At 48.8% G+C, this 12,831-nt stretch overlaps 3 protein-coding genes across 4 annotated transcripts; 2 read left to right on the top strand and 1 right to left on the bottom strand.

The window, feature by feature from the left end:
• The first annotated feature begins 137 nt into the window (after positions 1–137).
• Positions 138–1,631, top strand: PV09_06617 (uncharacterized protein). Its single transcript, XM_016360286.1, has 2 exons — positions 138–730; positions 799–1,631. The coding sequence occupies exons 1-2, from the start codon at positions 482–484 to the stop codon at positions 1,360–1,362; spliced, it is 813 nt and encodes a 270-aa protein (XP_016211998.1). The 5' UTR covers positions 138–481; the 3' UTR covers positions 1,363–1,631.
• PV09_06616 (uncharacterized protein) lies at positions 1,431–2,769 on the bottom strand. Its single transcript, XM_016360285.1, has one exon. It carries the CDS (start codon positions 2,195–2,197, stop codon positions 1,550–1,552), a length of 648 nt encoding a protein of 215 aa, XP_016211997.1. The 5' UTR covers positions 2,198–2,769; the 3' UTR covers positions 1,431–1,549.
• A 320-nt stretch (positions 2,770–3,089) lies between these two features.
• PV09_06615 lies at positions 3,090–7,533 on the top strand. Of its 2 annotated transcripts, XM_016360283.1 has the most exons (4): positions 3,090–4,181; positions 4,231–5,580; positions 5,634–6,332; positions 6,887–7,533. In XM_016360283.1, the coding sequence occupies exons 1-4, from the start codon at positions 3,501–3,503 to the stop codon at positions 7,343–7,345; spliced, it is 3,189 nt and encodes a 1,062-aa protein (XP_016211995.1). In that variant the 5' UTR covers positions 3,090–3,500; the 3' UTR covers positions 7,346–7,533. The 2 variants fall into 2 exon arrangements, with proteins under 2 accessions (XP_016211995.1, XP_016211996.1); XM_016360284.1 differs by lacking the exon at positions 6,887–7,533 and having other exon boundaries at positions 5,634–6,806.
• The last annotated feature ends 5,298 nt before the right edge of the window (positions 7,534–12,831 follow it).

Raw genomic sequence — 12,831 nt, 5'->3', positions numbered from 1 at the left:
GAAAGCTTAGACGAAGGTGGCTAGAATGTCCGTCATTACTCAGCGTTTCACAAAGCGCATTGTGGTTCATTTGGAATATTCTCCGTGCAGCAATAAGCGAGCCACGGGAGCGGTCTGCTGTTGAGCAGGATAATTGACTCGCATCGCGGGCCGGCATAGAGTGTATAAGTTGATTCGACTCGGTGATTACCAATGTGCTTACGGAGCGTATTTGTTCCATCTATGACATTTGCATAAGAAAGGGTCCAGATATCCATCGGTACTGACATCACGTCGCCCTCTCAGCTTGTATTCTCCTATAGCTTATACATATATCTTTAATATTCTGTCCCGGTCTTCTGCACAAAGTTATTATCTCACCTGCCTTGGCTAAGTCACATCTCCGCCAGCTTGTGAAAGAACGTCAAAAAGAGCACGGAGAGCATCTTGCAGTCGATTTCGAATCTTGCGACCAGTATATCCTAACATCCAAGTCTCGAAAATGACTTCTAAATTAATCCCAAAAAACCCAGAAGAGGTTATGGTGATCAGACAGGTCACCCCAGAGATAACCACGCTCTCACTGCCATTCAAGCGATATGGCCGCATAAAGATTGGTGGCAGAGGCACCCTCGTGCGCTTGCAAGATGGAAGCGTGGCCGTCTTCTCTCCGGTCGCTCTAACGCCGGCCGTCAGGGAGACGGTAGCATCAATGGGAGAGGTGAAGTATATTGCTGCACCGGATATGGAGGCGAGTAGTTGCACGTTGAGCGTGTCTCAATTTTCATGGTATAACCGCGATACTGACAACCCCGACAGCACCACATCTTCTTAGGGCCATGGCATGAGGCATATCCAAGTGCTAAAATCATAGGTCCAGACGGGCTGCGCGAGAAGCGTGAGAAACAAAACAACGAGCGCGTTCCGTTTCATACCGAGTTCAAGGCCAGCACCAAGGCGTCGGTAAAGATCGATCCTGCATTCGACGCAGAATTCGACTACGAGTTCGTCGACGGCCATACGAACAAGGAGCTAGTTTTCAATCACAGGCCCACGAAGACCCTCATCGAGGCTGATTTGCTGTTCAACATGCCAGCCATTGAGCAGTATTCCAAGTCGACGGAGAAGTACGACACCGGATTCTTCACCAAGTTTTGGACCGCTCTGAACAACACGAAGGGAGACGCTAAGTGGCAGAAGAGGGTCATCTGGTATGGCACCAGCGCTGGGAACCGGTCGAGCTTCAGTCAGAGCATGAAAAAGATCAACGGGTGGGATTTTGATCGCATAATTCCATGTCACGGAGACGTGATCGAGAACAACGGCAAGCACGTATTTCAGTCTGTCATGGAGTGGCATTTGTCGAAGGCTAAGGCACAATGAGTCCATCGTTTTGATAGCATGAGGAGTCGGAAAATGAGGGCATGTTGCGGTGGCGTTTTGGCGAGATGTAGGCAAGATACCTTGTGTAAATTTCCTTCTTGTTTTGTTGCAAAACATTCTCTGCATTCTACTGTGAATACGTTCATAACAATATCTTCATTCTGCGCGTCAGCGAAGATGTCACGTATCACCCTGCCGCCGCCTCCTTCTCTCTGTTGGCTGGTTCTGGCTGTTGGTCGATGAAATTAGGTACTCTATCCGGATCACTGGCAAGCCAAGTCGGGTTTTCTGACTCGCTGTGCATCTCCATTGCCATTTCTTCGCCCAGTGCTTCCAACTCAGCATCTAGCTCCGCCTCGTCCACCTCCTCAGGTACGTCATAACTCCTGCTGATGGCATCTTGAATCTCGTTTCCTATCTCCATCAGATCGGCCATCTCGTCCTGTAACCTCTCGATCTTGTCAATGTCCACCTTTCCATACTGCTTCTTCAGTTCCTTGGTTGTCGTCTTCATCGCGTCTACTGTCGTCATCGTGTTCTTGAGGTTGTCCTGCATCATGCCCGCCTGTTCCATGTTCCAGCTTTGCTGCTGCAACTGGTCTCGCTGAGACTCATACATCTTGCGCTGCTGCAACACCTTGAGCGCCTTCTGCTTTATCGCTGTTTTCCCTGGCCCATCGCGCATGTTCGACAGCTTGGATTGATACGCAGAAAGCTCGGCGTTGAGTTTGGCTAACTTGACATCGATGGTCTCGATGCGCGTCTCCACGTTGCTTATCGCGGACGAGAGCGTGGGCTTAGGCGCCGTATTTTTGGCGCCGAAAAGCCGGTTCATGGCAGCTTGTTGTCTGTGGTTTGGAGCTGGCTGTACGTTGTGTATGTGGGATGTCGCAGTGAAAGCGAACTCTGCGCTCCAGTGCGGACATGCAGTGAGGAAGGGCGTTACCGGAACGACGCACAACCCAGCGCTTGAGTTTGCGGAGGATCGACGGGCTCGGGTGCCTGGCGAATATGCTGGTCCCCGTTGAATGCTCTATGATATTTACAGTTGCGAGAAGGCGTCACAAATTGGTGGTTCGCGTGTGAATTAGGATAACTTAGGCAGTTCGCGATGGCTGAGGTCATATGTTCAAAGAGGCAGACAAATGCCCCATCCCGGCCACGGCTGGCCGACTCTGCCGCAGATCATAAGACCGAGCTAAAGTCCTCGCTGTTTGCTACGTGAACGTGTGCGGAAACTAAACATGAAAGATTCGGGACGACGCTTCATTGGTTCTCAGCGGTCGTCTGGATCTCGGGCGTGCGCACAGCTCGAGAGGGCGCCCGGAACGCTGGTAATTCCAGGCTGGGTTGATGGCACAGAAGGCAGAGACGTTGGCTGGCCGGCTGCCAGCCACGCTGCGTGCCCAGTGGCATCTTACCGTGGATCCCGCTGGAAGCTCGAGTTCTTTCGTCAAAGCAGATTGCCTGTGGGGGCGTTCCTCGATGCCGGCAGATCTCAGCGCACGGCAGCTGAGCAGAGGCAGAGCAACCGTGGCGGGACGCTGGGCAGGACGAGCTGGACCTGACTGACTTTATCATTCTTCTTGCTCGTGCCTGAAATGGCTGCCGCGTGGAGTTGGGCAGATCTTAGATGCCCCGGCTGTGTGCATGGTCGCTCCCTGGGCCTGGCATTGGACTCGGTAGGGAGAGCTTGGGCTTTCACGCATGGCACTTCAAACTGCTCGAGCATCCTCCTTCGTCCAAAAAAATATCCACGTACATGTGCGATTCGTTGATCTAGACCCTCGTACGCCCTCTGAGAGCACGCCCACGCCCCATACTCTGTTGCCCTCGTTTCGCTGACCGGTGGCCTTGACGCTTGCTCGCTCGTCCGGGCTCCGCTGCAGCGCGACGTGTTCAAGCCCAGCTGTGCTCCCCGTATCCAAGACCTCAAGCACACGAGCATTCATCACCGCCTTCACGCTTGCTGCTTTTGCGTCGGGCGTCCAAACTCTACTCTTCGAGGCCGCAATTGCTTCCGCATCGCACCATTCAGTCGACGCATGACAGGCCGAAGTCAACCCTCCTCTCTGTGTATTTGCCCGCACCTCGCTCACCCGCACGCCTTGTCCAAGTCGGACATCGCCTAAGTCATCATGTTCTGGCGATTTGGCGCACACACAAGCATCTCCACCATTGATTCGATTCTAGACAAGCCAGATGTCAGCCTCGAGGAGTTGCTGGATGAACAGGATCTGATACAGGAGCTCAAGCAGCAAAATTCAAAGCTGATCGAGTTTCTGCGGGACGATGCCATTCTGCAGAGGTTGCTCGACTACGTGGTGGCAGAAAAAGTAGAGGAAGAGAGGCCGGCTACTCCAGACGTGGAGGAGGACCAGAGCAGCACAAATCCCCTCAATAGTTTCTTCGGCTCTAAGAAGAATCGCAACCGCTCAAAATCTACTGGCAAGTCTGACCAAGACGAGGAGAGCAAGGAAGAGAGACAACGACTGAAGTATGCCTATATGGCTTGCGAAATCCTCTCTTCCGACGTCTGGTCGATAACGGAAGCCCTGTTGGAGAACAGAGAGGCGCTGCAAAAGTTTTGGGACTATCTCAGGCAGAAGCCACCGCTGGACCCTGTCCAAGCCGGCTATTTCAACAAGGTCAATGAATCGCTGTTTGACAAGAAGACGGAGGAGATGCTGGAAATTTTCAAGTCCAAAGAGAACGTTGTCCAGGATATGCTTCAACATGTAGACTGCCCGACCATCATGGACCTCTTGCTTAAGATCATAAGTCTGGAGAGACATGAGGGCGGGCAGGGCATTGTCGACGTGAGTAGATATGTGTTTCGCTGAAATCTTCATTACTAATTGTCCGCAGTGGCTGCAAGCACATGACCTTATCCCCTTGCTTTTGTCTAATCTTTCACCCGACCGTGAAGCAGCGACGCAGACTTCTGCAGGAGACTTTTTAAAGGCTATCATCACTATTTCCGCAAATGCAACCGCTCAGGACCAGAACGTTATTGGACCGAACGAATTGACGAGGCAATTGGTCTCTGAGCAATGCGTCTCTCAGCTCATCAGCAATATGCTTCACGGTGGGAACCCTCTCACCGTCGGCGTGGGCATAGTGATTGAAGTGATTCGGAAAAATAACTCAGACTATGACATGGACAATCAAATCGGGGAGATTCCGAAGTCTTCAGACCCCATCTATCTTGGCACCCTGCTGCGACAATTTGCACAGAATGTGACTAACTTCATGGACTTGATCAACAAGGCGAGCAAAAATAAGGAGCTCAAGGTCGCATTTGGCGAGAAGATCGAGCCACTTGGTTTCGACAGGTTTAAGACTTGTGAGCTAATGGCCGAGCTTCTTCACTGTAGCAATATGGCATTGTTGAATGAGCGAGGTAGTGAAGCGGAGGTTAAGAAACGTGATGCTGAGCGCGAACGACTCAAGGCAGAAGGTAAACTCCAGCCGGCCAAGGAGCTATCTTCGGACGGAGATGCATTTGGCACGAGTGTTGATAGCTCAGGATTTCACCACGCACGCGCGCCGTCCATGAGCAGCGACTCCCCAGAAGAAATCCGGAGACTAGAGGTCTCAAACAACGGTGAGGATGAATTTGAGAACGTGACCGCATCGGAGGCACTTGTGGACGAGATGAAAGAAGAATTGCTGGTGGAGAAGGACGCTTTTGGCGAGACACTGGAGCGATCCCCTAAGCAATCTCCCAGAATGATTCCATCGGAGAAATCGGATGATGCTGATCTTGTGGTGGCTCCCTTATCACCAAAGAAGAGCTCTACGCATACCCGAACGCGATCGACGGATGATATCAAAGCTGACGCTCAATCTAAAATCAACGCTGATTCGCCTACTTCGGCAGGTGTGACGGGGCTCTTGAGCTCTGTAGACCTCGACAAGGACACCGAGATGCAAGATTCTCCATCAAGCGCTGAGAGGGGTGGACTGTCACCGCATGCAGATGACAAACCGGCACCTTTATTTTCGGGAAAGAGGCCGGAATCGCCAAGCAAGCTGGAGGCCGGAAGTCCTCTCAAATTTGAACATGCTCCTGAATCTCCTTTCGCAGGTCCACCTCAGACTGAGGATCCCGAACAGCAGTATGCTCCATATGAAATAGACATAGACGGCTCTCCTGTAGTAGGCGATATGCTCAAGATGAAATTTGTTGAGCACCGTGTGGTCCCAACTATATTAGTAAGCTTTCAAGCATTGATTTTTCTAGACGGAAGCTAATCAGTTCCGTGTAGGACTTCTTCTTCCGATTTCCGTGGAACAATTTTCTCCACAACGTTGTCTATGATGTTGTTCAGCAAGTTTTCAACGGCCGTATGGACCGTGGCTTTAACCGTTCTCTCGCCATAGACCTGTTTGAAACAGGCCGCATCACGGAGCGAATCATAGAAGGCCAGAAGGCAAGCGACAAGGCGCAGCAGGACATGAACATGAGACTAGGATACATGGGCCACCTCACCCTTATCGCCGAGGAGGTAGTCAAGTTCACGGAGCGGCACCCACCGGAAGTACTGGGCCAAGTCGTTTACGACAAAGTCATGAGCAACGAGTGGGTGGAATATGTGGAGCAAACCTTGGCTGAGACTAGAGAACGAGACAACGCCATCTTGGGAGGCGTGCGTCCGGACCTCTCTATTCCTCCACGGCAAGCTGTACTCAACGCTGTAAATGCTGCCCAGGACTTTGGCAATGCGAGCACGGGATCATCCTCTCTTGCAGGATTATCAAATGATGGCAGCTTAGGCCTTGATTCTGCAGAACTATCCAACCAGGGTCAAGGAACAGGGGCACAGTATTTATTCAGCGGCAGCAGCCTGCTCAGCGGATTCAACCATGGCAGCAGTGACGAAGAGGACGAAGAGATGGAGGGCGCGGAGATGGGACTGGAAGGCGACGGGCCGAGCGGAAGAAAAGTGATTGATGAGGATGAGAATGTGGGTGAGCTCTCCTTTGATGACGTTGACATGGACTATCGATGATTGGTCTCCTCTTTAATGTTCGTATCTTGCTTCATGATGGCTTCCATCGTGGTCATTGTGCAAGCAAGTATGATTTTCATTTTCCCTCAACTTCACTTCTAATCATTGTATTTCTGCACACGTTTTTAAAGAGGCGTGCAGTACGTGCATACTGCTCATGTGTCGAATTGCAAGCATTTGTATTCATGGGCATGTATATGACGTGCTGAAGACGAGCCCTTTTCTCCGCACGATCTTTGTTGACGATCATGCGTGTACACCATCATCAGCATCATGACATTTATGCATCCTCTTTCATGCAATCATTTTTGTACAGTATACGAGCAAGAGACGAACAAGTATCGGTAGGGGTCATGTCAACGTCTGGTCTTATGCATGTGTGTCTGAACTACGCAGTCATCTGGGTCTTTCTGTCAGGAAGCTTCTTCGGATGCTGCAAGTTTTCCCGTGACTATTCTGCTCGTACATGATGCCTCCCGAACCCTCACTAACGAATGTGTGCCATGTAGACTGAAGTCCCATCCGGCATATCAATTCCTCCGCTCAATGTAGCGCCGTCTCGAGCACGCCGCCAATTCGCTGCTCGCTTAGCGCAGAGAAGGGCCGAAGCTGAGGCCGCACAAGCTGCTCAAGATGAAGACGAAGTGGAAGCGCCCGAGGTTCCTGAGTTACCAGAAGTGCCACCCCAGACGATGGATCCCCGATCTGACGATTCTGTTGACAATGATGATGATGTCGGCATCGTCATGCGTAAGACGGGCCGAAGAACACTGGCTGGACGACGACTATTCAGTTTTGACGAAGACGACGACGACGAAGAGAACGACTCATACATTAGAAGGGAATCGGATGTCTTTGAGCGATTGGGAATCAAAGTGAACACGCCTGAGGGCAACGAGGACAATAGCAGCGAGGAGAATGGGGATGCAACAACGAAGGGAATGGAAAAGAAGGACGATGACGAATGAACGAATAACTATACCTGTACCATAGCGCAGCTGGTGTCCAGACATGAGATGGCGTTAGAAATTTACGTGTGGGCCGTGGGCGGATTGGTGTACAGAAGCTGGATACCACGGGCTTTGCATTGCCCTTTCCGTAATTTGTGCTTGCATAAGAACAACTTAGACCAAATTGATTTCACCTCACCACCAGATCACACGGTTCAATCCCGAACAAAAGCTTCGTAAGTACGCCTGTTGTGCTCTCAGCTACTCCAAAATTAACACCTATACCTTTTTTCGTCCATGATCTTTTGGTTGAACATGGCAGAAGGCAACTGCGCAATTCTGCTAAAGAGCTTCAGAAGAGCAAAACTCCTCGAGTTTCCTATCACGTGATAATTCAAACTGTCATCTGTTCGGTACAGTATAAATTTCTTATCTATATGTCTATGCCAAAATCTGTGTGCTTTTTAGGGTAAAATAAAATCTTGCTTGAACACAAATGGGGTTACAGGGCCGTCTTCGCGGCAACTGCTCCATGATTGATTTTGCCGATATAACTAAGCAACAGCGAACGATAGCGTATAATCAAAGGCTCAAAATGCAGCACTTCTTCACTCAATACGATCTATCTTCCGCTAATACGATACCCTTTGGCCGAAATTAGTAAGATTATGCAGATAGGTTGCTTCATCGATAATTACATAGACGAGAATGTATAAGTCATAACGTTCTTCTATCGGACGAGCGAATGCCCCTAGCTTGAGAAGATTTGCAAGCCACATAGTTAACGGCGAACTTACATTATCTAATACTTTAATCATTTTTCATCTATCTGGTTCTACGAGCGCTACTTCGAGCACTTGTGTTCGACTTCATGGGATGTACGAGAAGTGCTTCTGCTGGTAGTGAAGGGTATATCATTTTCTTAGCACGACACGAAAGCATAATGGCTCTGACTGAGCCGGAAAAGTGAAGAGGATTTGATGTCCCGTGTTCCATCGCCTGGTAAGCGCTCGCGACTAAGATAGCCCCCCTAATCCGCAGCTGTCGACCGCAAGGTAGATGTCCACATAATCAATTTCAGAACGTTGATGTAAGTTATCCTCTCCTTAAAACAGGACACGGTTTGAAAAATGTGCTCTTTCACATTACCACTTCAATAACCTCTTCTGAAGAAGCCAACTTGGACTTTACGTCGGGCATCTGATGCGTGCATCGGTCATTCGTTCAAGCCGCCAACGATGCTCAATCGTTTATGAGCCCTTGCATGGTGGTATTCGCTGCAGGTCGATTGGATCTCATTTGCTTGTATGATAAGTAAGGTGGTGTATGTCACCCTCTCCAAGCTCTGTACAACATTCGTTGACCCCTGCAACACAGTGCCGGAGCCACCATTAAGATGTCTAGCTTCCTGTAGCTAGGTCTTTTAGTAAATCTTGCCTCCGTTCAACGCAAACATCAGTACACCATCTCCAGGGCCTACCTGATACACTAAGCGCCTAGGTCCTCTGGCCCTCAGGCTCGCACTCATCAACCAACCTTTGCCGTTGCCCAGAATCCTATTTTGATTCGAGGAGTCCTTTGCACCACATTTATCATTGGCCGTGGGATCTCGACATTGACGTCCTGCCATTCTTCAATCGCTCTTTCTGCCTAAATCAACTGGCCAGCCTGGTTGTATCCGTTGGATATAAATTAACAGGGGATAGTCGCTCATAATGCGGATGAAGTCATCGAGTATAGATGAAATCTAGGAAATAGCTCCCTCAAGTCCTACTTTGTTTCTAGAACCTTTCTTTTTTCAGCACTAAGCTCATCAGGATGTCCGAAGGATTTGGAGGTTTTGCAGAACTCATTAGCGAGCTCACAAACAAGAAGATGGAAACGGCTATTTTTAGCCGATTTTCATTTCTTGGTCAATTGAATTTACATCTACTGCAGTCAGAAATGGCGGAACTGGAGGCCGAAATCTTTGGTCATACTATCGGAAGCCCCCGTCCAACCGACGATCAGACTCTTCTGCATCCATTGCTCAGTACGAGAAGATGGCAAGGCATCGACCAAGCTATCGAGACCAATCCACAATGTAGACAATATCACAAGCTACGCTCACTGGTCAAAGAATATGGTGAATACCAACCTCGTAAGAAGAAAGCCACCAAACTAACTGCGCATGATAGAGGAAGCACTTCTGAGAGAAAGCCAAGTCGCGAATCTTAGTATACCGGACGAGCGTTTTGTTGAAGAATTTCTGGCCCACCTTGGCGTTATGAAGCGGTCTCTAGAAGGACCAGTTGCAACGATATATGGACGCCATCGGGAGGACCTGATTGTGCTGAAGAAACCGATTTACCAGGACGCAGTCTCAGAGTTTGTTGCCAGGAAACTTCTATGGGTGTATCATGATAAGATTGGTTACCTCTTCAAGAAATCAACGCGGCCAGACGGGTGGGATGAATACGAGATGAAAACTGTCAAAAAGGTCGGATCTATCATCGTCAGTTGCTTGAGCTCAGTCTATGCGGTGATAGTCGCATCGGTATTGCAAGCCATCGCATCCGTACGCGCTAAGATAGTAATAATTGCGGTCTTCAACGCTGGGCTTTCTTTATTCCTTGCATTCTTTGGGAACAGCTCCGTCGAGCTCGTTACATCAACATTTACGTCAGTATCTTCTTAGAGCTATTGTATCTCCTTTGCTGACCTTCTGGTAGATTTGTCGCGTTGGAATTAATTTTTCTTTCGTCCAACGCAACGTCTCACAATGGAACAGCTCCTAGGAATTAGAGGATGTCTTGTGAGAGCTACTCGTCGTTGAAGAAGCCACCATCGAGCAAGCAAAATAATGGAAGCATTAACAATGGAGTTACTTAGCTACTGGATATGCTGGGCCGTATCCTGGACTTTCAAGGACGCTGTTTTTTAAAACGATTCCGAGTATAATCGACCTGGAAGGTGGCTAGACACTTCACATCCGGCGGATGCTAGGTGTCCTTGTTATGGTGTCAGATGTGTGGCGCCACAACCCTTGTTCTTATGCAGGCTTGCTGGAAGAGCCTGATTTTCTTAAATTGTTTATTGTCGAGCACTTAGGTCTTCCCCCGTCAAAGTATTTACCTTACCTTAGCTGCTTTCTTTGTTTTCGCGAATCCATTGTCGTGTTTTACTAAGTTTCTAGGGAACTTGATTGTCTACTGGATTCGGGCGAAGAACTAAGACCCACATAAGAAATGTTGCAGCCGTATAGACCGCCTTGACCGGACACAACATTTCGATCTAACCTTTTCGAGAGGTTGTGATGAATCCAAAGGGATAAAGTTGATAATGCCTAAGGATCCAATGAAAATCGTCAACAGTCAACCAGGTGGATTTCATCGTCACTGTCAATATTTCAGCTGTTAAGAGCACGGCGAGAGTGCCAATAGACAAGACTTTTGCATAAGAACTAGTCCCCAACGGAGCTTAGGTCTAAGGTCTAAGAACGCTTCACGATGTCTTCCTTTTTTTGGGCTCAGCTCCAAAGAGTGCTTCTTACTATCGATAAACGGCACTCAACCCGCTCTTTTGTGACTGAAGCTTCGTCAATGGCGTTCAATATGCAGATGCTAAACAGAAGCGGTTGGTGGCGATCACCATGAGAAAGCCGAATCGGAACTTGCTTCTCAAGGGCGCCGACGCCATCACAATCTCAACCTTGCGAAGTGTGCATAGACACACCTCTGCCTTTGCATCAGGTTGCATGGCCATCTCGTACGAGTCACGTGGAGACGACTTACGCAGGTTGCCTCTAATATGCCGCCGGCCTTCGCGTTTTTATGCAGTTTAAAACCGCAAAGTCGTTATTGGAACGAACTTGGTTCATTCCAATGGGGTCGTATGGGACCTTTAAGGGCGACAAGAGTTATGATGGAGTGTGCTATGTATTTCCCTGGCACGTCCGCGCCCCCCCCCCTCCCCTTCCCCCCCTGACAAAGTCACAGAAGTGACCCGCTGATGAAGAGAATGTGTCCCTTAAAACGGGGCGACAGTAACTGCATCGGATCAGTCATTTTGACCTCCGCTAGCCCACTCTAGTGCTGAGTTTTAAAGTAGTTGCTGTGCACGGCGCGACATTGCCTACCAATTATGAATCATTATGCCGCTGCATATCAAGTCAGTGTGAGGCGCCGAGTCTCTTTGAATATTGAACGCCCACGGAGTAGCCCAAAGCTTCCACCGCCTTTCGCTTCCTCTCTAACATAGAAAGAGGAATTCTGTTTCCAGTGTGCGATTACATCGACTCGACACCATTTCTAGCATCTGCACTACTGTTTCTCATGCCATACATAAATCATATCCTTCTGTTTACATTTCCCTTCTCCTCAACTCACCGGAAACAGCCAGAACAAATTCTCAGCATCTTCTCGAGAGTGCCGTTCCAGCACCCCCAATCCATCCTCTTCCAGCCACAATAATTACCATCAGCGTAGCAAATATAGCGAGCAGTAGCGCTTGTTGCTACATGGCGGATCTTGTGGGTCAAATCAAACCTGTGTTATACAGCACTGACGCGAAGAGACAGATAACCTGGGTATCCGATCGCCTTCGTCAAGGAATAATGTCCGCTAAAGAATTCCCGAAGGCTAATCCTAAGCCAAAGGAACAGAGATGGAGACCTAACTCTGGGTACGAGACTCGGTTTCCTCTACCTCCTCGCTTTCCGACCGCTGGTGATTCCAATAGTGAAGTATAAGGAGGAAAGAGCATGTTCTCATTGACAGGTGCAAAATCTATTGTTGAATTGTTGCACCTTTCTATGGTCTGGATTTCTTTCCAAATCGTTGCCCATTCGTGTCGCCGGTCAGGGCCTACTGTCCTGGCATCTGAACTACGCTCTTTTGCATGAATACAATACAGTCAACATCACAATCGTAAAACTGAGAAATGAATTCGGGAATAAAAATAACTACGCAATATAGATAAAATCGATAGAGAATGTAAAGGAGGAAGCATTTAGGACAGTCTCAGCGCATACTAGACATCAACTGTCCATTGGAGCCAACATCACACCCCGTCCGCTCACTTGCTCACGTGCTCACCTTTCCGTGGCGTACACCTCCTCCTTCAACACATCGGAAAAGCAGGATGCAAGAGCAAGACATGAGTAAGTGCATAATAATATCTTGGGCTTGCATGGAATTAGAACGGATTGTCTTAGTTTCGTACACGTTTCCTTGTGAGGCTCCGATTATCTGTACTCTCTCCTTGTAGAGCAGCAGGAGAAGCATAAGAATTGTCATCAACGGCGAGATACTAAATCCCTATAGCAAGCTCATTTGGCATTGAAATGTTCAAGGGAGAAGGATGTCCGAAAATTTTTGCTTTTAAAGTGTTTCCAAGTTGAGAGTTTGCCTTAGAGCGAATAGCACGTGATCAATGGTAATTCTTCATCTCAAATTGTTCATTTTTGTGGTAATGTTCCATGGCTAATCTGGTCTAAACTTGATTTGAATGTGCTTACAATGTAT

The sequence above is a fragment of the Verruconis gallopava genome (assembly GCF_000836295.1).
Source record: "Verruconis gallopava strain CBS 43764 unplaced genomic scaffold supercont1.23, whole genome shotgun sequence".
Lineage (NCBI taxonomy): Eukaryota > Fungi > Ascomycota > Dothideomycetes > Venturiales > Sympoventuriaceae > Verruconis > Verruconis gallopava.
Note: the sequence above shows the minus strand (reverse complement) of the source record. Positions and strands in the feature narration are given on the sequence as shown.

Bases quoted from the DNA above. Each gene is read 5' to 3' on its own strand.
- PV09_06617 (XM_016360286.1), top strand. From the start codon at position 482: ATGACTTCTAAATTAATCCCAAAAAACCCAGAAGAGGTTATGGTGATC. The intron at 731-798 runs GCGAGTAGTTGC...CAACCCCGACAG, and splicing joins TTGCTGCACCGGATATGGAG to CACCACATCTTCTTAGGGCC.
- PV09_06616 (XM_016360285.1), bottom strand. From the start codon at position 2,197: ATGAACCGGCTTTTCGGCGCCAAAAATACGGCGCCTAAGCCCACGCTC.
- PV09_06615 (XM_016360283.1), top strand. From the start codon at position 3,501: ATGTTCTGGCGATTTGGCGCACACACAAGCATCTCCACCATTGATTCG. The intron at 5,581-5,633 runs GTAAGCTTTCAA...AGTTCCGTGTAG, and splicing joins GTGTGGTCCCAACTATATTA to GACTTCTTCTTCCGATTTCC. The intron at 6,333-6,886 runs GTGGGTGAGCTC...TGTGCCATGTAG, and splicing joins TGATTGATGAGGATGAGAAT to ACTGAAGTCCCATCCGGCAT.